Below are 24,440 nucleotides of genomic sequence, written 5' to 3' on the forward strand. Positions count from 1 at the left end.
CTGAACAACATAAAACCAACCAGAAAATAAAACTCAACCATGGTACCTCCTGTAAAACTTCAAACTATTTTTCTTTTTTTTTTTTTTTTAAAGGAAGGGCTGTCAAGGCAAGAAAGAAACCCACATTGGCTAACACTGCCCTCTTATTCTGGGGTAAGCCCTAACAACCTGAAACATCAACTGAGTCATAATGGCCACCTACAGCTACCAGCGAGGACGCAGGCTTGGAAATGCTACAACCACTTGTGATCGTGATCCCAAACAGTAAAAATCTATTCAAATGCTGACACAGACTGGACTACCTCAGCGGGAAAAGAAAAAAAAAAGGAAAAAATCCAAACCCACACTTTTCATTAAAGCCCTTCCTCAGTGTATCCAAATTCCACACTCCATAAATTTAATCCACCCATTTAAGCAAAAGATTTAAGTTTGATTAAGAGGGCACATCCTAAATAACAATGGAACCAATCCTTTAAATATTTATTAGAGGAATAAATCAACACAGAGACTCCAGGCTTAACCTGAGGTGTGAAATATACTCCTCTACAGCAACCTACTCACAGAGAAAAGGGCAAAGAGAAAGCAGGTAAAGCCTTTTACTTGATTCAAAACACAGTAAATGAAAAAGCCGATACCCCTCTCCACATATGCAGACATGAAACAGTCCACTAGTATGTCACATGTTTCTCTGTTTTTTATCACATATTTTTTATCACATATATTTATATGTTTGCTCTGCTTTTATCACATTTTACCTATCACTGATAATGAAAGACCAGCTGCCTTGCAGATATTGTAAGGGGTTTTTAAATGGTCTCTTAAAAGCATGCTGTGTATGCTGGTGATAGGTGCAATGTCCACACAGCTCAAAACAACATACTGTATTTTATTTATATTGCCAAAATATTAGACCCATGATGCCTTGGCATCATTTATTCTAAAGCACAATGGTAACTGGGTGTCTAACGAACTTTCAGCAAGAATGAAGCAAGTCATACTAATAGGATTTTCTTTCATAGCTCTATTATTTAAAAAAAAAAAAATATCTTTTTAGTTCCTCTGAAGGACGCTCAATCTATCTTAAGCTGGCCTCAGAATTTATATTCTGCAGCTGATTGTCCACATTTGTTAAGCTGATTTAGTCACAATATATACTTTCAAAATCAAAGTAGAGTTATGCTGGCAAGAGGTAAAAAAGGACTACAATCAGAATCATTAAGGATATCACAAATGTAATTTTTGTTGTGAAGCATTTTAAGTAAGATGTGCAACAAATAATTTTACCTCTCCATCTTTGTATTTAGCTAATAATCTGCAGACCACTTATCACTCTAGCCAAGCTGAATAATTTTCACATTCTAGCAGCACTAGGGGTTAAGGATGCACCCAATTATAAGATACAGGAATCAGGTGCAGAAAAGAAAAAGTGCTTCTGGTCACTCTGGCTCTTTAGCACTCTAAGCCACCCATTTTTGCTAACCTCATAACAGGGGTGAGAGCTCTAATGGCAGAAGTAGTGTTAACTGCATCCAGGCACACAGCTCCAAATTTGCATATTTCTAGACTTCAGTATGTTTGTTTTGCATTATTTTTAACAAAATAAGAGATTAAATTCTGATCCTATTAGAGCCAAAAGCAAAGCTCCCATCGCTTTAGCATAGCTAGATTTTAAATCCAAGAATGACAATAAACTTTCCAGGTATAGCCTCACAAATACTGACAGTACTATAAAGCAAAGCCAATCACAAAATAAGAGGCTGGTCTCAGTGTAATTCATTTCATATAAACACTGCTTTGTATTTGAACTGAAGTCAGGGCCTATGCCTTAGTTAAACTAAGTACACTTTCCATGTTATTGGAATACACAGTTGCATTAATGTAATAATACATCTTTACTTATTGGTACGCAATAATATAAAATAGCTTAGGGTGGGGTTTTGGTTAAACAAGGCACAATGATACGGTTTTCCCCATAATTCACACAACTATATTGTTTCCCTTATGACTGCAAAATAACCTGGTTGAACTTCCAGTTCCTGCAGGTGATTTCAAGAGATACTTTCCAAAATCCATACGGTTTTACATGAAACTCCATTATGCCAGCTTTTATTTGTGAAATGCTTGCTGCCCCTTCTAATAAAGTCAAATCTACCTTGCACTCAGTGGACATCAGATCACAGGACATGTAAATCTTTCTTAAACTGAAAAGCTGCAATATTTGCACATTGCAATTATAGCTAATTTCTCTTTTAGAAAAGAAAAAGACACATATACTCCTATAACTTCTCTAATTCTCTAATGAAAAGGTCAAATCTTAATTGCATGTGTGACAGGAGAGACTGAGATAATGAAAAAGTCCTACTAATTTCTCCAAGTTGTAGTTTCTGCATCTCATTTGTATCTTGTATGTGGATACTGCAGAATGGGTCTAATCTATAGGTTTGTTGCAAAAAAAGTGCCCACATTGATAAAAGTTAAAAAAAATCCCCTGCACTTTAGAGTATCTACCAAATATCTGGTCATTTGTTTTGCTTTCAAGGAAAAAATTAGTTCCTTTTGAAAAAACCTTTTGTATAACACAATCTAAATATGCTTCTTCAAAAGTAAAATCAACAAGTAACAGCCTTTCTCCAGCTTACAACAGAAATTTTTGCACAATGCAGTTAGGCCTACGGCACATTGTAGTATCTTGTTCTTCAGCAAAACCTAAGCTTTCATGTGCTGTGGATTCTTAAGGATGGCATGCAGTAATCAGCAGGCAAGAGGTAATCAGAAGAATTGTAGCAATTCATGTGAACAATTTTAAATAAAAAACTACTCTGAAAAACAAAAATATTTTCATACTTGTGTCTAGTCCAAAGGAAAAGACAGAAAAAGAGGAAAGGAAAATAAACCACCTCCCCATCTTCTTTTCCCCTCGCTGAACCAGCAAGAAAGGAGAGACGCCTACAAAACTGACTTAACACCATTCTGAGTCAGTTAGGCTGTAAACAAAACGAACAGTGTTTCCATTTTGAAACATGACAGCAAAGATACTGAAAAATTTCCCCAAAACAAAGCAAATAATACAAGCAAAGGTTCACTGTATAAAATTCTTATTTTTCTTCTGGCCAAACAGAAGCACAAGATAGTCTGATGCCAGAACACTGTGTGCCTGGAATGCATTAAGTGGAGCAAATGGAAATCTCACATGGGCAGCGCCGAAGGGTCAACTCCAGACTGAAAGAATGTAACCTTATTTTAAAAATAAATGCCTCTTGGGTGAAAAGAGAGTAGACAAGGGAGGGGAATGACTTGATATGTACTGAAATTATGCCTAGCGGTGCCTAGCCTGAGAAAAGCTGAGCTGTTCAGCTTGATTTTCCATCTTGTGGAGTCAACAGCACTTTGCTCCATAAAGGATGCCAGTTATGCCAGTACTACTGAACATCGCCAAGTACTGGCAACACAATGGACTAGCACAAAGCTGAAAAAAGGAATCGTTTCAATACTGAATATAAATATAGAATTATGACTGAAATAAAACCACAAAGCCATCAGGAAAATCTAAAAGCTCCCTCATGCTTCATCTTTCAACCGATTACACTGCCTTTAAAAATGCACACCATTCTATTTACCCACTAGTCCTAAATAGTCACTGTGTTCTACCTTCCTTTAAAAGAAACCCGTATGAAAATGTAATGAAATCCATGCCTGGTTTAAGACATTTAAATATTTCTCAACAAGCTAATGGATACATATAAACCAAAAAAGAATAGCAATTCTCAGTAATTTGTGAGCAACAGGTATTTACAATAGCATTACACACAGAACAATAACCTATTGTTCAGGCAAAGCTGAATGAAGCAGCAGTAATCCTCCCATTACATGTGTAGAAAGAGGAAAATATAAATGTTACAGTACCTCTGTCTTCAAGTGGATTGCTAGCAAGGTTGATCGTATGGAGTCCTGAGCTGGGATTATGGGCTAGGGCACTGGCTAGTTTCTGTGCAAAATCTCTGGAAGAAAAGAAGAGAGAGGGAGAAAAAATATCCTGTTATTTCCTCTATCAATAGCACATTTGAGGCTTAAAAGCATCAAGGGGATTACCAGTCAGAAGTTGTCTATCCTACTGCAGAGCAGTAGCTGATTCTTCACAGCTCTAAACAAAGCTTATCTGGCTAATTTACTATCTTTCAAAGCAGGTTATTTTATTAATTTAATTATTTATTTTATATATATATCTATAATACGAAAAGTTATATGAAAATATTTATTATACTATTTATTTATTCTGTGACTCAAGAGACTGAAAGGCACTCAATCAAAGCTCAGACTCCTTTTGATACAGGTCTGAAGATGTAAAATCAGAGTTCCACAAATAAGTGAAAACTTGACCACATCTTCCACTTCCTCCATGCCATGCATGAGTAGGATATATGCATCAACTTGCGTACCACCACCTCTTTCACTCGCAAGCCAACCCCTACACTTGCAGCAGCTCTCTACCAACAGTCACTGAAACAGATGGGCTTTGCAGTATGTATATCCAGAAGGTCAACAAACCAGGACTATTTCTGACCTTGTAAGACAGCAGGAATAGAGCTCTCAGAGAACAGCAGCACACTGATGAATTGGTCTTTTCTTGCTTCTTTAATAGGAAGCATCAAAGTACATATCTGCTGACCACAGACCTAGCCAACAGGTCTCAAGAGAGACGATGGTGTATCAGTTCTACAACGCTCACAACAGCTGCACCAGGTAGCACAGATAGCTTTGAATTAACTTTAACCAAGCATGGGAGGTAGCTGTAGTAGCATCACCTACCTCTGTTCCAAATCCACTTGAAGGGCAAGGGAATGCAAACCTGTCTCATTTTGCTGCAGCTGGATTACCACCACCCACAGCACTAAATCCAAAGCTCTCTTGGGTTTTCTTACACAATCACACTGTCAGACTCTGGTGGAGACATGTTCCTCGCATTAAGTCAGAAGGCTACCGGCTTTTACCAGCTCTCCTCAAATCTGCCCTTGTACTTATTGGGAAGCTTTCACATATTAAGAGACTAGCTGTACTGTGTGCTTTTGTTAAAACCGAGACTATAATTTCAATGCTCTTACTTCACCTAAGTTAGACACTGAGGTAGAAACAAAAAACATGCCTTGAGCTTCCTTCTATCTCTGCCCTAAAGTACATCATCTTACCTCCTGTAGCCCAGTGGTGGAGAACTACCAGCTAGATTGCTAGAAGAGTGATAATTAACACTGTCCTCAGGACAGATCCTGTGTACCATGAAACTACTAGATCAGTCTGAGTGCTGAGAATTGCAGTGGAGGTAGCATCCTCTTCCAGTATCTGGAAAAGAGTGGCAACTGGACAGCAATAGCCTCAATAGCTTTTAGTTATCTGTTGTTACAAGGTGTACTCGAGTACAGAGATGTTCCAGGGAAGTTTAGTTTCCCTTTGAAACCCTGTGCCCTTAAACAGACTCCTGGGGCTAGAACAGGTGCCAGCACTGCAAACGCACGATGATGGGCTGCCTTTAGGAAAAGCGTATTCTTTTCCTAAAAATACAAGCAGCATATGAATACAAACACTCAACAAAAAGAAATTCTGGGCTTGAATCTCTGCCACCTGACAGGCCTCAGGGTATCCTGCTTTGCTACCAGCTGCTGCTGCAGAAGACTACATATCTCCTGTAGATCCTCAGTTACATTTGCCAACACTCTGTGGATACCCTCCAGCATTGCAAATGGTACTAGATGCCTGTGCTTAGGCAACTGAATCAAGCTTCTTATGTCCAGCCAAGAAAAATGAAGGTTTGAGTCAAAAAACACAAACAAACCCCTTTCTTCATGAGGAGTTTCCTCCTCCTCCTTTATCCCTAACAGATTCTTGTCATTACCGTATTCTGCCTACACCTCCAAGCTTGTTTACAAGCTCTGCTCCAGCTTCCACCACCAATACAGGCAGGATTACCAGACCTTTTTGGACAACTGGGGTGTGTCTGAACTACTTAGCAAAGGCACAGTAAATTGACTGCCACCAGAAAGCACTGGATTACTTATGTAGGGCACATGAGGTCCAAGAGTCATGTCATGGAAAAAACTAATACAACTTCCCTACTCATGCTGGGTACTTCCCAACCATGTTGCAGCTCTGCCTTAGGCTTCCCTAACCATGTGCAGCCTCTGCCATAAATGGAGGTACCAGGGCTCTGCTCACTGGGCAACATCACTTCCCCTCCTTCGCCCGCTCTTTGTTTCAAGTCCTAAAATTCACTACTATTTGTGGCTGCACACTTCATGAACAGAGCATGCAATGCAAATCTGACATTTTCCACAAAGCATCAAACTCACTATGTATACATTGCACAGCTATGCTTGTCTGAATTGAGGACATTCAGGCTTGGAGGTAAAGCCCAAAAAAGACTCAATTTAACCATATGTATGGCAGAGTAAGGATACTTCACCAAGGGTAAGAATACCACAGATCTGGAAATCTGAGACAAACAATTCCAAAAGAACTGTCTAGATAACAACCCTGTAACAGAAAAAAAAAAAAAAAAAAAAAAAAAAAAGAGGATGTGTGTGGGACCAACACTGTTAGATCTAAGAACGTTCAGAGCTCAACCAGCAGAGGAAGATGAGATGTATCATCGCTGTCAAAAGGCCCTTCAGGAACCAGCAGCAGGCACCTTTGCTGTTCCCCCTGTCATAGCTGGCCGCTCCCTTTGGAACAAGGCTGCAGAAGATGGTGTGGAAGGTGGTAGGGAAATTCTGCCTGCCAGCTTCCAGAGGCTACGCAAGCTCAACAAATAGGTAATTTTCACCAGCTCCTACCAACAGGCCTTTGCAGACTGAAGAGCCTGCCTTCCAGTTTCATGGAAATGAATATTCTGGTTATCACATATTGTCCCATTCCTCTAAGACACCTGCTGTCCTGAATGATTCTCCTTTCCCTGAAATCTGGATATCACCTCACCAAAACGTTAATGTTTGCCATATGCACTAAAGCCATCCAACATAATCTGGACTGAACCCCTTATGTCTGTTAAAGAAATAGCAACGGGGATAAAATTTTCAGGAACATCTAAACAGGCAGAAGTCTGATCAGACAGGGAGTTTCACCTGACATCCTGTTTTCCCCAACAGCAAGTCCACACTTCCCTAGTCCTGGGTCTTTATGACTGCTACTGCACAATAGCTTGCTGTCTCATCAGCTGGGAGGATGACAAGTGTTAATGGGTCCATGGCCCAAACCAAATCACAGAAATGAGTGGCTAGAGGTAGGAAAGAATGGAAACATCTTAAACTGACTCTGCTGCAGGAAGAAAAATGCTCTGGCAGCTGCTCAGGTTATTTCTCAAAGCACTGCTCTTGGTAGCTCTTTCTTAACCCTGGTTTGGCATTCTGTCACTGCTCATTAAAAATGACTGGTAACCTACGTAAGGAAGATACCCAGTAACAACAGGATTTCCTCCTAGCAAGCAGATATGATAAATGGCAAAACTGACAAATGCATCCTTGACAAAAACAGACAACGCTGATGGGAGCAGATACACACCAAGGCAAAATGCCAAACGCTGTGCATGTAGATGGAGACATGAAAACCAAATTCACAGGTTGATTATCTGTCAAGTCCCATTAAAACTGAACCAAGTTAATCCAAATGTGATAAATTAAGGTGAGCGATGTGCAAAGGCAGTCAATGTATCTCTTAATGTTAATTATTATCACTGGGTTTCATGGTGCATATGGCAAGAAAAACGCGATTACAATCAAGGGCTTATGTCTCACTGACAGCTATTAAAGGCAGTGCACTAGGGATCAGAAAGTTTAGCTGTAATTTCAAACTGACCTCAAGTTTCCTCTGTCAATTAGGGTATCTTCTTTTAAAGGTATTCCAATGCAAAACCCATTTTAAAAAGAAGACAACCCAAACAATGGAAGCGGAGACCATAATGCACACCAAATATTTTTGCTGTGCTCATTTCCCTTCTTTATTTGTAATTCAGTATAGTGTTGTTTTTCCCACCTTTCTACTTATTTTTTTTTATTAACAAAAAAATTAGTGCTAGAGTTTATCCTATCTATATGGTCTCTGACACTAATGCAAGCTACAAATACTTCCAGCTGGGCTCGTTTGTCACTGGAACTTTGCTCCTATTTCCTGTAAAGGAAAAAAACCCCAAATGCCTAGTAACTACAACTTACCATATTTAAAATATATGCAAGGATTAAATTGTATGGCTTACCTTTATGTACCTTTTTTTTAAGGCTATGGCAAGGCATTAAACTTAATTATCTACTTTTAGCTTCTTTTAAAAAGTTGCTAATGTAGAAGTCCACAGTAAGATAAAAAGAGCTTGCTTGGTAAAGAAACAATAATCTCTTACGCAATATGGAATAATACGCTTTCTTAAAACCTCAAACACTGTTTTTTAAATGATAAAAAGGTGTCCATGCTTCTATTGGCAATCATATCTGGAGAGGAATGGTGTGTGCTGATTTAGGGTTTATGCTTTCATCCAATCCATTTTGTTCCACTTAACCCAAATCTCCAGGCAGAATCTTAAAAAAACCATCAGTTTAAAGGGATTTCTTGGACATAAGGAACCTCTGGAAAACCTGATTAAAAGCTTGTGACTACAGGCTCCTCAGAACAAGGTAAACATCGAGCACAAGCTTTTTTAATGCTAATTCTGACTAACACGCTTCCCTTTTACTGGGAGTAAGCAGTAACTAATGTGACATTTCAAAGACATTTCAAAGGAATTACTTACGTTCTAAGCCCAGCATTCTCTAGCACCAGTTCTTCCAATCGACTGGACCTACTCACCACTCGCAGTATCTGCTCACAGACATCAGTGGACTGCCACAGAAAAACAGAACAGAGTTAAAGAACACAAACATGGAACAGATAGTTATTCAGTTATAAGCTGTACATCACAATGGGATCCACTACCAGCTACTTGTCATACATAAATAGTAAGCAAAAATACCAGAAACATCCAAGAGAGAATTAGGTTGCAACAGAGGGCTTCTGGAAAAGACTCAGAGAAGCAAGAAGCAGACTAAAAGCAAGCCATTTATGAATCGGAACACCTAATCATAGGGAGCAGAATTTTTTATAATGATAGTAAAAAACCCAAACCCTGTGATTCAGAAAAAATGCTAACTTGACTTTTAAAGAAATCTTGTTCATATGCCACTTCAGAAAAAAGTGGCAACTAGTGCAAAGGAGACTAAAGCCTGACCAGGAATGACAACAAAACACAGAGACAGACATTGTAAAGCAGACAAAAATACCCCCAAAAAACTCAAGAGCAAAAGCACTCTAGATACAGGTCCTCCAAACACTGCTAAGGACCAGTGCTTAAGGGCCAGTGTATTTCAGTAGGAATTCTCTCAACCTGCATAGCAGTAAATCCCATCTCATGATCTTACTGTTGTTGAAATTTGCACAGACATTTGCAAGTACCATGAATGAAACATGATAACAAAACAAGTTTGTTTGCTATGCCGATTCAAACAGATACATAAAACCTTAATGATTTAAAAGCCATAGAGTGAACTCTGTACCTAATCACCTTTTATTACAACTTTTTATTTTGCTTCTGGATTTGTCTTTTGTTTTTTCACAGTTCACACTAACCAACGCTCATGTGATGTCTAAAGCTGAATTTCAGTCATGATCATGAAGTGGTGAAACTATTGTGTTGCCTACCTTTAAAAAAACCCACGACATTCATACCTGGGACATCTGTGTCTCTAATGACAATCTGACATTCTCTAGTTTGGTTGGGTTTGTGTTTAGTTGTTTGTTGGTGGGATTTTTTTTTTACTTTTAAACTAACTGAATCTCCTAAAAAGAAAGAGGGGAAAAAAAAACCCACACCAACGCACATACAAAATCTTACTAAACCTATACACGGTAAAGTGACAATTTTTCTGAAGACTGTCAACTCAGCCATCTTCCCAGTTCTATATTTGCCTTCCATATTGTAATAATTCAGAATATTATTATAATGCTTCTACAGCAGTGTGATTGCAAGTGGAAAGTTTCACCCATGTACTATAAAAACACGATGGATACCGTCTATCAAACACAGTGCCAGAGCAGACTCATGAAGCACAAAGTGTTCAATGGCCTCTGGGTATGTCTGACCTCATACTGACCCTCTCAGCAGTGTTCCTATGGCATGGATTTACTGTCCAACAATTTATGATTTCCTGGTGGTTTTGACTGAAAATAGAATGTGTGGAAGATGAAGATTTTTTTTTTTTCCTTTAAGGAACTGATGCATTTTCAAGATTGACAAACTTCATTTGTTTTCCACACGAAGTTGCTAAGAACGCAAAAAAAACTTTCACATAAAAATATCTGATAGATAATTCAGCCAGTTCTTGTTCTAAACAAACTACATTGGCCAGTCTTCTAACTAAGCAAACTATCTCATTTCATTGAACCAGAAATTGATTAACTGCATTGTACCTTTTAATAATACTGATTTTAACAGTGAACTACAACAGGATTAAAAATACTGCCAGTTTCATTCCATGCATAATTTCAAGTAAGATGTCCTAGCAAGAAAGAAAAGTTTTTTGTCTACTCTTCTGCCAAGAATTGCATAAGCTAGCTTCTACTGAATTTTCATGGAGAACAATAGCTTCAGAATGCAATGAGAGTGTTTTGAGATCAATAAAACTGCATCAATTTAAACAAGATCAGACTCAACCTTCATTTTAAGGACAAAAGCTTCTGGATGCAAGTGTAAAGGCAATTTCTCAAACCACTAACTCTACTTGTGACTATAAACTTCCAAGGTTAGAATAAATAGTATATTTTGATATATTTTAAGTGTCACCTAACTACTTATTTTCTTGGCCCTTTCTTCAGTAGTCCAACTTGTTTAGATTTGCGCCCTTTTTGCTTTTCAGGAAGAAAATTGATACAGAAGAATATCTATGTCACACATCACTACATGCTTATTTACTACACAGGGTTAGCTTCAGACCACTGGGAGAAAAAAAATCCATCAAGTTGCAATGGAAATAAAGAAAAACCTGCTTTATAAGTGAGGAAAAAAAACATAATCCTGGTATTTTCATTCCACCTCCAAAGAGCATCTGAGATTTCTGACTGCTTTAAACTTAGTTTCCTATTTAGTCACTCAATATTGTCTGGGGGAGCTAGCAACACTTAATTAAGTAGTTTTATAGGCTACTGTTATTCATAGAATCATTTAGGTTGGAGAAGACCTTTGATATCATCAAGTCCAACCATAAACCTAACATTGCCAAGTCCACCACTAAAACATGACTCTAAGCACGACATCTACATCTATTTTAAATACCTTCAGCGATGGTGATATTCCACCACTTCCCTGGGCAGCCTGTTCTAATGCTAGACCACCCTTTCAGTGAAGAAATTTTTCCTAATATCCAGTCTAAACCTGGTGTAGCTTGAAGCCATTTCCTCTTGCCTTGTCACTAGTTATCTGGGAGAAGAGACCAACCCCCACCTGCCTACACCCTCCTTTCTGGTAGCTGTAGAGAGCAACAAGGTCTCCCTTGAGTCTCCTCCAGACTAAACCACCCAGTTCCCTGAGCTATTCATCGTAAGATTTGTTCTCTAGACCCTTCAGCAGCTTTGTTGTCCTTCTCTGGACATGCTCATCAAAATTTAGTTGTTTGTTGCTATTGCCAAACAAAATTTTCAAAATTTATTTGCTTGAAATTCTGGCAAGACCTGACTCTCGGCAGTGTTTCTATGGCACAAATTAACTATCCAACAGTTTATATTTTCCTTATATGGTTAAGGGGGAAAAAATTTTCAATAGATTACCAAGTTGTACTTGCCTAAAAAAGTTCACCTTGGAAAATGTAATAGCATCCTCTATAACACAGCACAGCCTGGTAGGAGCAGGTATACTATTTCAATGTATTACTTACTAATTTCAGATCCTTGGAGGACAGCTTTGTAAACCACTGATTATACTCCAGAGCAGCAACTATAGGTATTAAGTCTCTAGAAAAAGAAAAACACTTTTACACACATTTCATATAACTGTCAGCTTTGGTCATTTGAAACAATCTCTTAAGTGTTCTTCCATATCTAATTCTCCGTGCTTTTGCAATGCTAATTGCCTATAATCCTCATTACAGAAAGCTCTGCATTCTGAAAAATAAGTTATCACTAGCAGCTGTGTGTCTTTCTTGTATTTTAATAGAAATTTTTGACTGGCCAACTGACATCCATTGTAGCATGAATTTTTAAATCAGGAATTTGTCTGGGTTGCCATTCTTACTTTTAGCATTACTTTTTCTTCAGCATGTGACATATTTAAGCTTCTTAATCACCTCTAATTATAATTTACTATGACACTAAAAAGCTTTTTGGCAGTCTGATGATTTAATATAATTCCATGACTGAACGCTTCTAGGGAACACCTCCTTGTCTCATCTCTATAGTTTAATTCCCTCAGGATGCAGGAGACCTGCAAAAGGATAATGTGACTCTCAGCACAAAACCTCCTTAATTGTAAAAGGGATTTAACAAATAAAATTCTAAATTATTCCCGTTTTCTTCATCACAAGCCTCTTAATGTGATCTGCTCACTCTGTTCAGTTTCTCCAATAACAGACATTGATAAATGTCATGTCCATACACTAACCCCCAGCAGAATCATTCGTCAAGCACTAGCACACTATTTAGCAGCACAGCACTTGGATCATTCCAATGTAACACATTAATATATATAATAATAATATAAATACGTATATACACCTACATTAGGACTTAACAGCTACTTAGAAAGCCCTTGTCTCTATAGTGAAACAAAAAGGTGTAATATACGTGAACTTATCAGGCCAGCAAAACAGTGTCACCCAGCCTCAGCTTTTGCAGGAAGAAATTTAAAAGCATTGGCTTTTATAGGAGAAATTTAAAAGCATTGGCTTTTATAAGCTGATGTCCCTGTCCCCCCATCATCATCCCCCGCCCCAGCTTTTCATTCAGGACATATGCAGGTAGGCACAGATCTACATGAAACATGCAGTACTCTTCTCCCATCTTCCTTCTTACCCGCCTTCTGTGTTTCTCTAAGAACATTCAGACACTTCAGAGTGGTTGATAAACACATAGGAAAACCAGGAGACAAGGCAACATGGTATGGACAAGCCTTCAGCAGGCTATACTGGGAGCTGCAGTTGCTAGATTTGGAAGCACAAGCCCATCACTAAGGTAACGGTACGAAGGTGCATCAAAAGACTGTAGCCCACCAACTGCGACACCCATGCAAACAGAGCATTTTCACACTCCTGCAGAGGAACTAGTGTGTGGTGCCCTTCAGTGATTAAGCCTGTTTTCCATCTTGTTCACAGCACACATCAAGTCTCGTGGTGAATTCATTTCCACTGGCACGGCAATCAGCTTCATGAAGCATATAGATCTATTTCTGTCCACCTCATTGTGTTTGCTCCTACACACAGACACTTCATCTCCATGTAAAGCAGTAACTGACTAGTGAAATATTAGTGGGGAGGAAAAACAGCAACCTGGAGCTGTTTTCTCTTTAGGCTGGGCAGGCAGGAACTTTCCCATGGAGTAAGGAATGTCCACACACAGAACTTTGTTCCTCCTCTGCCTTCCCCTGGCGCAATCAGTAAAAAGGTAATGACTGAGCAGCTTTGATGGCCCTCTTGCCAGTGCCTTTGCCTTGGAAGTGTAATGAACATAATTTTTCAGGTGTAATTTTGCTTTATCCACTCAGTGGTAATTAGCTAGCCACAGCTGGTGGTGAACGCTGCAAGGCAAACGTTGGACAGGCTGACAGTATCACCATCACACTGGTAGAACAGAGCTGTTCATCCTGTGGACCACCAGCCCCAGAAGAGGCAGGAGGCACCAGCAGCAGCTGTATTTCAGCCATTAGCAGCAGCCCAGTTCCTCCAAAGGATCAGAGGGACAATGATTAGGGATCGCTAGCTGCAAGTGTTTACACTACCAGAGAGCTGGTAAGCCAGCTCGGAGGGCTGTCAAGAGCTCAGTAACTTCTGGGCAGGAGAGTGGCTGCAGGCAGAACTTGCCTGAGGCCATCCCCTTCTCGCCTTCCCTCCCCAGGCCTGGGAGGGAAACAGCTGGAGGACAGCGGGTGCTCAAGCGTGGCTGGGAAAACCATCGCACTTTCAAGAAGTTAAAGGAACGTTGCTGCAGCAGGACAGGAGTATTTTAAAACAGATCAACCCAGCTGATTTGCATATCCTCATCTTTAAATAGTTTAGTCTTCTGCAGTATCCAAGAGGCCCGTTTGCTCAAACCCGAGACGAGCACAGACATTGGCGCCCATCAGTAACACCAACTGCTAACCGCCCCCTGCACCCCACCTGCCTGAACAGTGGCACACCTGCCTCTACCGCAGGAGCCTTACTGTATAGAAACTCTGCTTTATCTGATTCTACCATCCAATTTTAAGAAGAAACTATATAATTTAGTCTTTTTTTTCATTTTGTTCAAATTTTTGAGAGTGCTCCTGACCAGTGAGGGTCCTTTAGGAATTTACCTCTACCTCCTTGCACTTGTCATTGAGTTTTCCTTTCTAAAATTATATACTGCTTTATTCACTTTATTCTATTAAATTCTAGATGTTGTACCATGAATTATCTGAATTCTTTTACAGTACAGTATGAAAGAACACAAACAACCATTTCCAAAAGCAGGGCCTTCTCATAATTTTCCCTCATTGAGTTATACAGAGTTGGTTTGTTTACTAAATTACTATCCAGGAGAAAAAAAAAAGAAAAAAGATTTACAAAATGCGAGTCTGTGCCATCTTAAAATGAAAACAGATTCTGTTCTTCTGGAATGCAGAAAATTTGTCCAAGCTTCAACAACATTCAAGCTTATCTAATGTCTTCATGTTTTTTCAACATCTCTGTCCTCCACTGTATTTAAGATGGCAAGAAATCTAAATGGCACAAAGCAAAAAAAATCTAACCAATCACACTTTGACAATTTTCTGAATTTCCAAATATGCTAAAACATACGCTACACAGATGAAAATCATGCTACTGCATTAAATAAGCCCTGTTCACTTGCAGTCTTTTTTTGTTGTCTTAAACAATTATATGGTTCACAGCACAATATAACTTCAGATAAAACCTCAGAAGTGATGCTCCCATGTGACAAGCCACGCTATGCACTCTAAGTGACAGGCGCTCTGGGAACTTAAATTAATCTATAATTTATGCCATTTTATGCTGACCTCTAACAGAAATGCTTTACTAGGAAAACCACATATTGTTTATTTTTGCAATGCACAGCCCCTGTATCTAGAGAACTGGTATATCCAGCCTACTTTGGTTCAGAGCTTCTCCAGAACATCAAGTGTATCATTTCAGCAATCCCAAAAATTAGGTGGACAAGATATGTAGCAGTCTTTCAAAATCCAAGCATGATAGCATATTGTTAAATTTATAGCATTCTCACTGTGCTAAATATATCACAAAACATTCTCATACAGTCTTCAATTGACTGGGATCTCAGATCCTAATTCATATTTTTAATGATTAACATAAGGCTTTGGCTTCCTAAAAAATTTACTTGAAATTTCAACCCAAAATCTTTTTGTCAGTTCAGTCTAACATGTAGAAATGCTCATCACAAGATGGATTCCACATGTAAATGGCTTCAAAATTGTTTTGAATCTTTGGACTTACACAGTCATGAGACATTTAATAAAGACTTTTATTAAAAACACAAATATATGTCCTCAGTGGTGTCAATTTTGTAAGGTATACTGCTACAAAAAGCTTTTGTGAAGCAACAAACCCATTATTCCGTTTTCCAAAAATCAACTCATTTGAACAGGCTGTGATATTCTAAATACTTAAAACACTTCTATCCACTCTTTCCTAGCGAGTAATATTTTTCACTCCCAATAAATTGTTCAAACATTTAATTTCTGTTGAAGCTGAGTATCTGTAAGTCACTTTCTCAAGAATGCCCCATGGTCTTCTCAGCAAAATGTTTAAAGCATCCTTATGTTCTTGTCCCACATTTACTTGTGCTCAACAGTATTCACTTCCTTATCTCCTCTCACCAAGGCTTAACCAAAACCAACCAGTCTTTGGCTACATCTGTCATGCACTAGTTGCAGCCCTGTAGTCTTGTTCAAGTTACACCTGAATTACTCAATGCAGGTACAGCTTAATAACTTTGCCATGGGATTCAGTGCAGATCGTGAAAGTCCATCACAGAAGCTGAGTAAGTATTTGAGTGGAGTTTTTTGAGTTTACATACTAGATAGCTTAAAGCTGCAAAGACTGCAATGACAAAATACTTCTATTTGCCCATCTCCATGTTCAGCCTTCCTGATACAATATTTTAACGCTGTACCTCTGACAGATTCTTAATTCTTCCATTGGACTTTCCCAAATAAACAAATCCTTCTCTGTCTTATTTACAGTTTCTTAAATTGATCATTTTCCTTGTATAATGATGGACTTTAGTTAAGAGTCCCACTTCCACCTACTTAAATATCTTCAGATTCAACTTTCTCAGAATCCAGTTTTCTCAGCCAGCTAAATTCAGTAAACCAAACACAACACTTAGTTTAGTCTCAGTATCTCATAGTAAAAATATTCTCAGATAATTCCTTTCTGGAAGTACCCATTTTTTACAGGATCTGTTGTAAGTGGAGAAACCACTGCCTGGGATTCAGATGAACAACTTCTACTAACTTTCTAACAACAATAATTTCCTTTACTGCGTACACCATGAGAAAAAGATTCTGCATGAGTAAAGACTGCATAATTTCCTTTTTTGCTTTGCCAACCATATGCGGTTGCATGTTTTCTCTGCTGAATTTGATCTCTTATATCCACCATCACAGGAAAAATATCTATCTGCTATTTGGAGTGCTTCCAATAGCAAAATATATTTATCTTCTCAGGCTCCTCAATGAAATGTGGTCTCTGTGGGGCCTTTTGTGCAAAACCAGCAGCTTTGTGCCGAAAACTAGATCCACTACAGATGGTCGTTTCAGAGGTCTACACATTCAAGTAATAGCTATGGGACCATCCCACTTCAGGAACAGCAGGCCAACCCTATTGCGAGGGGAAACAAGGAAAGTTTGAAAAATGTTAGTGTGATTCCTGCATATTGTTTACCTGTGGTCAAGGTGACTGAAGTCTTGCAAATTCAGCTCTCTGGTATCTTGTGTCAGATATATTGTATCAACATCCTGTTAAAAATACATAACAAACTACATCTTTACAGAACTGTTTGGTGCTTTTTTCCCCCCAAGTGCTATGATTTACCTGTTCTTTCATCATTTGTACAGTTAGCTGACAAGAGCTCAGAACAAGACATGTACTTACCCACTGTACTTCTTCTCTATAGGGAAATCCCAGCCAATCACAAACACAGGCATACATCTGTGAAAAGCCTCCTAAAAACAACCCAAGGGAATATTTAACATAACAGTAAAACAAACAAACATCTAAAAATACTTTAATACTTATACTTAAAGATCCAGTCTTTCAAACTCACTCCCTCTTTCTCTCAGAAGGGTGTCCATTGTACTGTTGAAACAAACTGAGGCTATCCTATCTTTGCCTGGTAGGCTGCAAGAAAGCTTAATATAGTGCCTTCACCTACCAATCAGAAGTCTGCTCCATACTAATTACACCTTACAACTAATTACACCTTTACAAGCTTCTGCCAGAAATAGAATTAAACTTCCTGACGTTGCATTTCCAGGCTTTTTATATTTGAGCCTTTAAATTCATACTTACCACAAGGTCCAAGTTCTGCCACTGTCTGACTGTCCCACAGGGCCTGGAGATTAGCCAGTCTTTCTGAAGGCTCCATAGTTACTTTTTTCAGAATCCTCCTAGAGGCAAAGGGGGGGGGAAAAAAAGAAATCATTCATGATTTTGAAAGTATTTTTAAACTCATAATTCATCTTTATTTCAGGTATAATTTTAAATGAGTGCATAGAACAATACAACTTTAATATTAATCTTTAATACAATTAACTTCTCTACCTAAAAGTCACACATGTCATGATGCAGCCCAGTAGCAGTAACATTTATTTTTCTTTCTAATGATTAACCCTATAACTACTGGAGCAACTCAGTCAGTCTGTGGACAAGATCACTGAAGCTAAGGAGACTTGTGGCCCTCATCTAACACAAGGACATCCAAAATAGGGAGAGATATGCTATTATTGGTTACCCTGAAACCACTGCTGTTTATACATTGCTTTTATGCAGTAAAAGCACTATGGTGCAAAGAGCCACAGAGCATGCTGAGTAGCTACATGCGACCTCTAGGCTGTACTCTAGACACCCAGCTTCAGTCTGTAATTTGATAGTTTTCTTCCTCCCCCAGAAAGAAACACAATCCCTTGCTGCCCTTTAAGAAATGAAATCATCTGTTCTTCTGAATGACAAGACTGCTTCATAAACTGCAGAATTCCATAAAACAGCACAGAAGAATTAATAAGAGATATTAACAGGAGAAACTTCTTCCCCCCCTTCTTGCCTATTCTGGTCACATCATCCACACAAATCCCCAATATCTTCATTTTGGAGAGCTGTGCCATCTGATAAAAGAGCAAGATTTCTTTTCTGGGAAGCAAGGACTCCATACCACTACCAAAAATGCTCCAGCAACGTTCTCAAGAAAGCCCAGAGAAAAAATGTATAGAGCTCAAGGCCTTCACAGACACCCAAGAAGAACATGCAAGAGCCTTGCAACCCTCTTCACTCTACTCTTTCTGCCTGCATTTCTCATATCATTACTGATGTTTTATGTCAAATCTGCTCATAAATATTCACTTGTATGCATGCTTTTTGAAGGAAGAGCTCAATCTCCATTAAAGGCAGTTAGTAATACTGCCACAGAGTAAAACTGAGAGTAAAAATAAAAAAAGAAACTGCCACCCAGCGTTTATGAACTTATTTCCTACTCCACCTACAGGAAAGGTGAATAATGAAGACTTGTACCCAAAATAAACCATACAAATTTAGGCTGACAATTCATATCTAATGTCTGTTATGAAAGTTCACTTATAAAAATCAACATGTTTAGGAAAACTCTTTTGCACAGTCCATTTTCTCTAATGTTGCTGAAAAACCAGGAGCTGAAAAGCACAATAGTAGAGCTGCCTGATCTGATCGAGAGTAATGAAGACGAGGCAAGGACAGAGAGAAGGAAGAAAATAAAATGAAGAAAAACTACTCAGAGGCTCAAATACAAGAGAAAACCAAAAGGCAGGAACAATGAATAAAGAAGCAGCGCAATAAAGCTAGAAAGGGAGACACATGATCCAAGGAGCCATTTAAACCATGGGAAGTATATAACAAGACAGCCCAGAGCTCAGTTTTGAAGAACAAGACTCCCAAGCACGTGCATCATTTCACAAACGCTGAAAGTGAACACAACTTTTCCCTTCTCTCCCAACTCAGATTTTACTTCAGGATGGGGTGTGGGGGTGTGTGTGTGTGGCAAGTAATGGGACAGGACACAGAACAAAACAAAAAAGGAGTAAATAACAATAAACCCCAGAATCTAAGCTATATTTGAAGTTGGAAAGGCAACAAGGCAAAATTAAAAGTTAAGACTCCAAATGCCTGCATCGCCCTTTAAAACAAAAGATTCTTGCAACCCTACAGACCACGCATAGTCTACCTGTGCTCTGCCCTGCCTCCTGGTTCTGCCATACACCTGGACAAGCTCAGTGCTTGCCTCAAAGTGTTTCTCATATCCTCAGTGCATTTCTGAGGTCAGGGTGGGGAGACAAGTGGACAAGAAGTGGTGGCTTGTCACCATTTCTGCACAATCTATAACCATTAGAGGTGCCCTAAAAGACACTTACACTGGTGAGAGTCCAGGGAATATCTTCCTGAGGCAGGTCCCAATGTGCGCCAGCACCTCGTTCACATCCTCCGAGGACGCCATCTTCATGGAGATGCTGCATTTCTCAGTTTCCATAATCAACTATAAATAAGATGGCATGAGGGCAAGAACTGGGTATCATATAATTCATGTCCATTTAAAAAGGAGAGCACACTGAATGCCAGCTGAATGCTTTGCATGCTGGTAGGATTCTGTTATTCTTTAAGACATGACACAGCAATGCTCCCAAGTAAAGTTTTTGAAAGTTGTTCTTGAATATGGAAGACCCTCGTACTCAAACTTTGCTTTTCCTAATGGTGCCCTGCTTCCCACAGGAATAAAATTTTCAAAGGATCCTGACCTCAGCTGACGCTTTGAAAACCAAGAACTTTCCACAGCATTGTCCTCTTTTGACACACGTCCCAGAACACCAAGAGAAGTGAGCGCAGTCTGACAGGAAACTATTGAACAAGCAGGGCCTGCTTCCTCCAGCAAAAAGTAAAAGTCTTTAATGGCTCTGATCCTCTAGAAAAGCTCTAATGCTTTGATCTATAACATTTAAGAAAATGTTACATTAATATTTTGTCTCAGTTCAGATGAAGCAGCAACTCGGCTAACATATCTGTCCTGCTGTCTGGTAGATATGGGCTTCGGGGGGGGGGGGAGGGGGGGGTGAAATAAAGCCTTTTGCAACCCATCTCTGTTTACATATTGAATGTTCACAAACAAACCAGATTACAGTATGACTGACAGATCAGGTCTGCTGCTGCTTTTGGCTGCACCACAGTAAGCAATGTATTCTCCAGTGTGAATATTTAGCACAGTCCAAGTCATGAACTCTTTTAGATGAGGAGCTGTGCATACACAGTAAAAAGGTAGTATTAGGAATAAATAAGAAGCACAGACAGATAGTAAAAGAGGGGACACTGCATAGTATCCTACAGAAGATCATTTTTTATTGAAACTGGTTCCCAGTTCATGTCTAGGGTTATCATCAGGATAATCCTCAAAGAGGTTGTATTATCGCAAAAGCACACCGGGAGTCTTCACACCTTTTCCCACCAATTCAACTCCTTTCTGAACCTGTTGCCGTGATGAACAAGTGGGCAAGTTACTACTGGTTTTCATCACCATCGATATTAACAGTTCCCTACGTAACTCTGTCCATTTGTTCACTTATCTTACAGCGGGAAGCTCTTCACAGCTTTCTGCCAGATGCCTAGCACAAGACTACGTCCTTCAGGTATCAGATTTAACACTGTTTGCAGGAAAATTGCAACAATACCATTTGCCTCATAAGCAATAATCCAGGATTCTGCCTGCCTTCAGCTGTAAGCCTTACACATTTAAAACACAAATGAATGTGAACATGCAAAACCTTAAAAAATATTTTAGAAAAATGGTATGCTAAGTGAGGCTGCTGAAAATCCCTTGTAAGCCCTGCTACAACAGTGATCGTCTATGCCTCCAGGAATAATTAGCATTAACTAAATGGCATTTTAATACCTTAAATAAATAAAGCCACAAAACCACATAGAATTTACTAAATGTCGCCCCATTAAAATAGTAAGCATCTGGACCTACACCCCCGCCCCACTCCCCCCAGAAGCCTTCAAAAGCCAGATTAAAAAGACAACATGTTAAAAACAATGAGAGATTTTCACAGTTCAAATAAAGTGTCACGCACTCCTATTTTTAAAAACCTCTTTAAAAGCCAAACACACATGAAACACATGAAGACTGATACAATCGAACTGTCAAATCTTGTCAACACGTTCATCTTATGAATTAAAAACGTATTAAAGGCATTCTTCTTTTCAGCACCTTTCTCTTTGACATTCACTTTTTTGAGCATGTAACTTGCTGTCAAATGTATTTTGCGTGGTGCACAGTAACGGCACCAAGAATAGCTGGAAGCAAACCATTTCTGCCTGCAGTGTAAGCAGTAGCTTTTGGCTTCACCATAAAGGTACACACCACAGAAGCCATTCAGTCTTGTGTGGTGATGATAATACACCAGCCCCCATTGTTTTATCTTCTCTGAGAAAAATACTCACTTAGAAGAAAAATGAAAACTTGTACCACATTGAACTAGAAAAAAAAAAAATCACTTCTTTTCATCATCCCACCTGCACAACATGTTGCTAAAATTGATTCTTTAAATTCTTATCATTACTAAGATTTGAAAGCAGCATTAATGTAAGCATGCAAATGTCAGTGTGCTCACTGCATGGGGACACCTGCATATTAGAGTATTACCTCCTTGACTGGAACAGATTTAGCAATGAGTAAACATGTATCTTTTATCTAGAATACACTTACCTGCCCCGGTTTATTGGAAGTTACTCCTTGGATTTCCAAGTAGCTGAAAGTTAGTTCTAACTGTAGTTAAAAAAGAAAATGCCACATTAGTGCAATCATCTTATTTTAAAGAGTACTTACGCTTTTCAATAAGGTTAAGAAAACCTTGAGCAAGGCTACTATTATTATTCTACATCGATTTCTGTAATCAACACTAAGTATTTGTTAGTATCCTATCTGATTGCTTTTTTCAGTAAAAGAACACTTAACATTCACTTGTTACAGGTTCAAATGGTTATTAGAAGTTACAGGAATACCACGTTGGATGCTTTGCTATAAGCATATAAGCTTATAATAAAGTTTTAAACAAAATTTTACTATAAAAGCATTGTTTATACAACACCCTACTGATACGTACTCTTGTGACTGAATAACCATTAATTACAATATTTACAGCATCACAATTATTCTTTCATCAGTTACACTGATCACAGATGTGAAAAATTTTACTGCACAGAAGCTGAAGGGACATGCACACACAAACTTTTATAGATACATATATAAATCAAAATACCATATATAAATAGACATATAGATATATAAATGCTTGAGACTACTTTTGCACGTCTGTAAGTATGAGAGGAAGTCATACATTTGTTTGCCTGAGTGGGTTATCTGGACAATGGGATAGGCAGGGAAGAAGGGTGAATATACTGAACTCAAATGGAAACTTAGAAGAAGGCAGGGAAGTCCTCTTCTCCAAGGACAAATCTAGAGCTACAGGGAGTGTGCTAAGATCTGAATTCACGGCTACGGAGACAAACGACTTGACATGTGAGTATGCAGAAAGAAACAAACCTCCTTGACTGAATCATAACTACAGGGCAAGAAATTAGCACCGTCATTTCCTTTTACTTATCATTAAAACCATTGTAACTGAGCAGTCTGTTGGAATTGCAGTTTCCTGTACTTTATCTTATCCTAGGTTCACAGTCAGGTGCTCCCAGGCTAACTGGCAAACACCATAATACTCTATTTCTGTATTTGTGGTAATTTTTTTTTTAAAGACAGCCCTGAACAACTCTTGGGGTGCTCAGAACCCAGATGCAGCTCTCAAGTCTCTCTGCAAAGGCTGCAACAGCACATTGGGAAGTCGGGATGGAGGTACCAGTTTCCAGCCATAAGAACCAGCTAAAAGTTTTTCAGAAAGTAGCAAGATAGTAGGGAATGCTCCTAAACACCAAGATCTCACTGCCAAATCTGTAAGTAGGCATGAACATTGTTAGCAGAGGATCAAGCTGCCCAAAAAACTGTGATTAAAATAGTTATGATTTAGAATGCACTAAAATTTAGAGGTGTTTAATGAAAAAGATGACCTTTTTTAAGCATTTAGCTACATTAGCCACTCACAGCTGCAGAGATTGAAGATGTTATTACTGTCTGTTTGTTCTTTGTTGCCTATTTTCTGAATCTTTTTCCCTTCAGTTGCCCCTCATGATTTGAAAGCATCAGAAGATATAAGCACTCCTCAGCTATATCTGTGCAAAGTTCACCTACCACAAAAGGCCTAACTTAGTGACCGAATTTTAGTTTTTGAGGAGTCTTCATGTGCTTCATTTCACTTATTCTGCTGTAGGGGCAGCATCCACAGCTAACAGGCAGTTTCAGACCACAGGGGTGCCATCACATCTGCTTACGAGTGAGTGTGCGGAGGGAACAGGGGCAGAAGAAGCAGAATCAGCACAAGCATCTTCCCAGTCCTACACGGACACCTTGCATTTTTCCAAAGGCAAGATGTTCACTTCTCTTCAGGCCTCTTCAGTGCCTAATTTCTAAACTAAGACTGGCAATCTTTTGTGATGACAGGGCATGTCCTCAGGCCAGAAAGAAAGAAAAAAATATATATATATACATAGAAGCTTTTGGTTTGGGCTACTGCAATAAGCTAGACTACATGCATAGAAGTGAAAGGCTCTTTTTCTCCAGTGCTAGTCAAATTAAACATATGAGACTAGCTAACATTTGCTTACCCAAATCACAATAAAATTTTAGGAAAAATTTCTGTGACCGAAATCCTTCCTTTTTGGTAAATTATCTACCTACCAGATTAGCAAAAGCAGAACCTTCAAAGTACTGTACATGTGCAAACATATATATATATATATATATATGTACACATCATCAAAAATTATTTTTTACTCCTGATAAAAGTTTACACAGATCCAGAGTCAAGAATCCAATCCGCAAAAGTC

General features: G+C 38.8%; 1 protein-coding gene across 9 annotated transcripts in view; it reads right to left on the minus strand.

Annotated features, from left to right (window-relative positions):
* CARMIL1 (capping protein regulator and myosin 1 linker 1) overlaps positions 1–24,440 on the minus strand; it is a 200,486-nt gene that overhangs the window by 93,790 nt on the left and 82,256 nt on the right. For all 9 annotated transcript variants that reach the window (XM_040586308.1, XM_040586309.1, XM_040586310.1 and 6 more), the window contains 8 exons: positions 22,210–22,269; positions 19,868–19,989; positions 17,781–17,878; positions 17,364–17,434; positions 17,154–17,227; positions 11,937–12,012; positions 8,765–8,853; positions 3,904–3,998 (listed from right to left, as the gene is read on the minus strand). In XM_040586308.1, the coding sequence (XP_040442242.1) occupies positions 3,904–3,998; positions 8,765–8,853; positions 11,937–12,012; positions 17,154–17,227; positions 17,364–17,434; positions 17,781–17,878; positions 19,868–19,989; positions 22,210–22,269 (685 nt within the window). The remainder of the gene's footprint in view (positions 1–3,903; positions 3,999–8,764; positions 8,854–11,936; positions 12,013–17,153; positions 17,228–17,363; positions 17,435–17,780; positions 17,879–19,867; positions 19,990–22,209; positions 22,270–24,440) is intronic.

This window comes from Falco naumanni, chromosome 3, assembly GCF_017639655.2.
Source record: "Falco naumanni isolate bFalNau1 chromosome 3, bFalNau1.pat, whole genome shotgun sequence".
NCBI lineage: Eukaryota > Metazoa > Chordata > Aves > Falconiformes > Falconidae > Falco > Falco naumanni.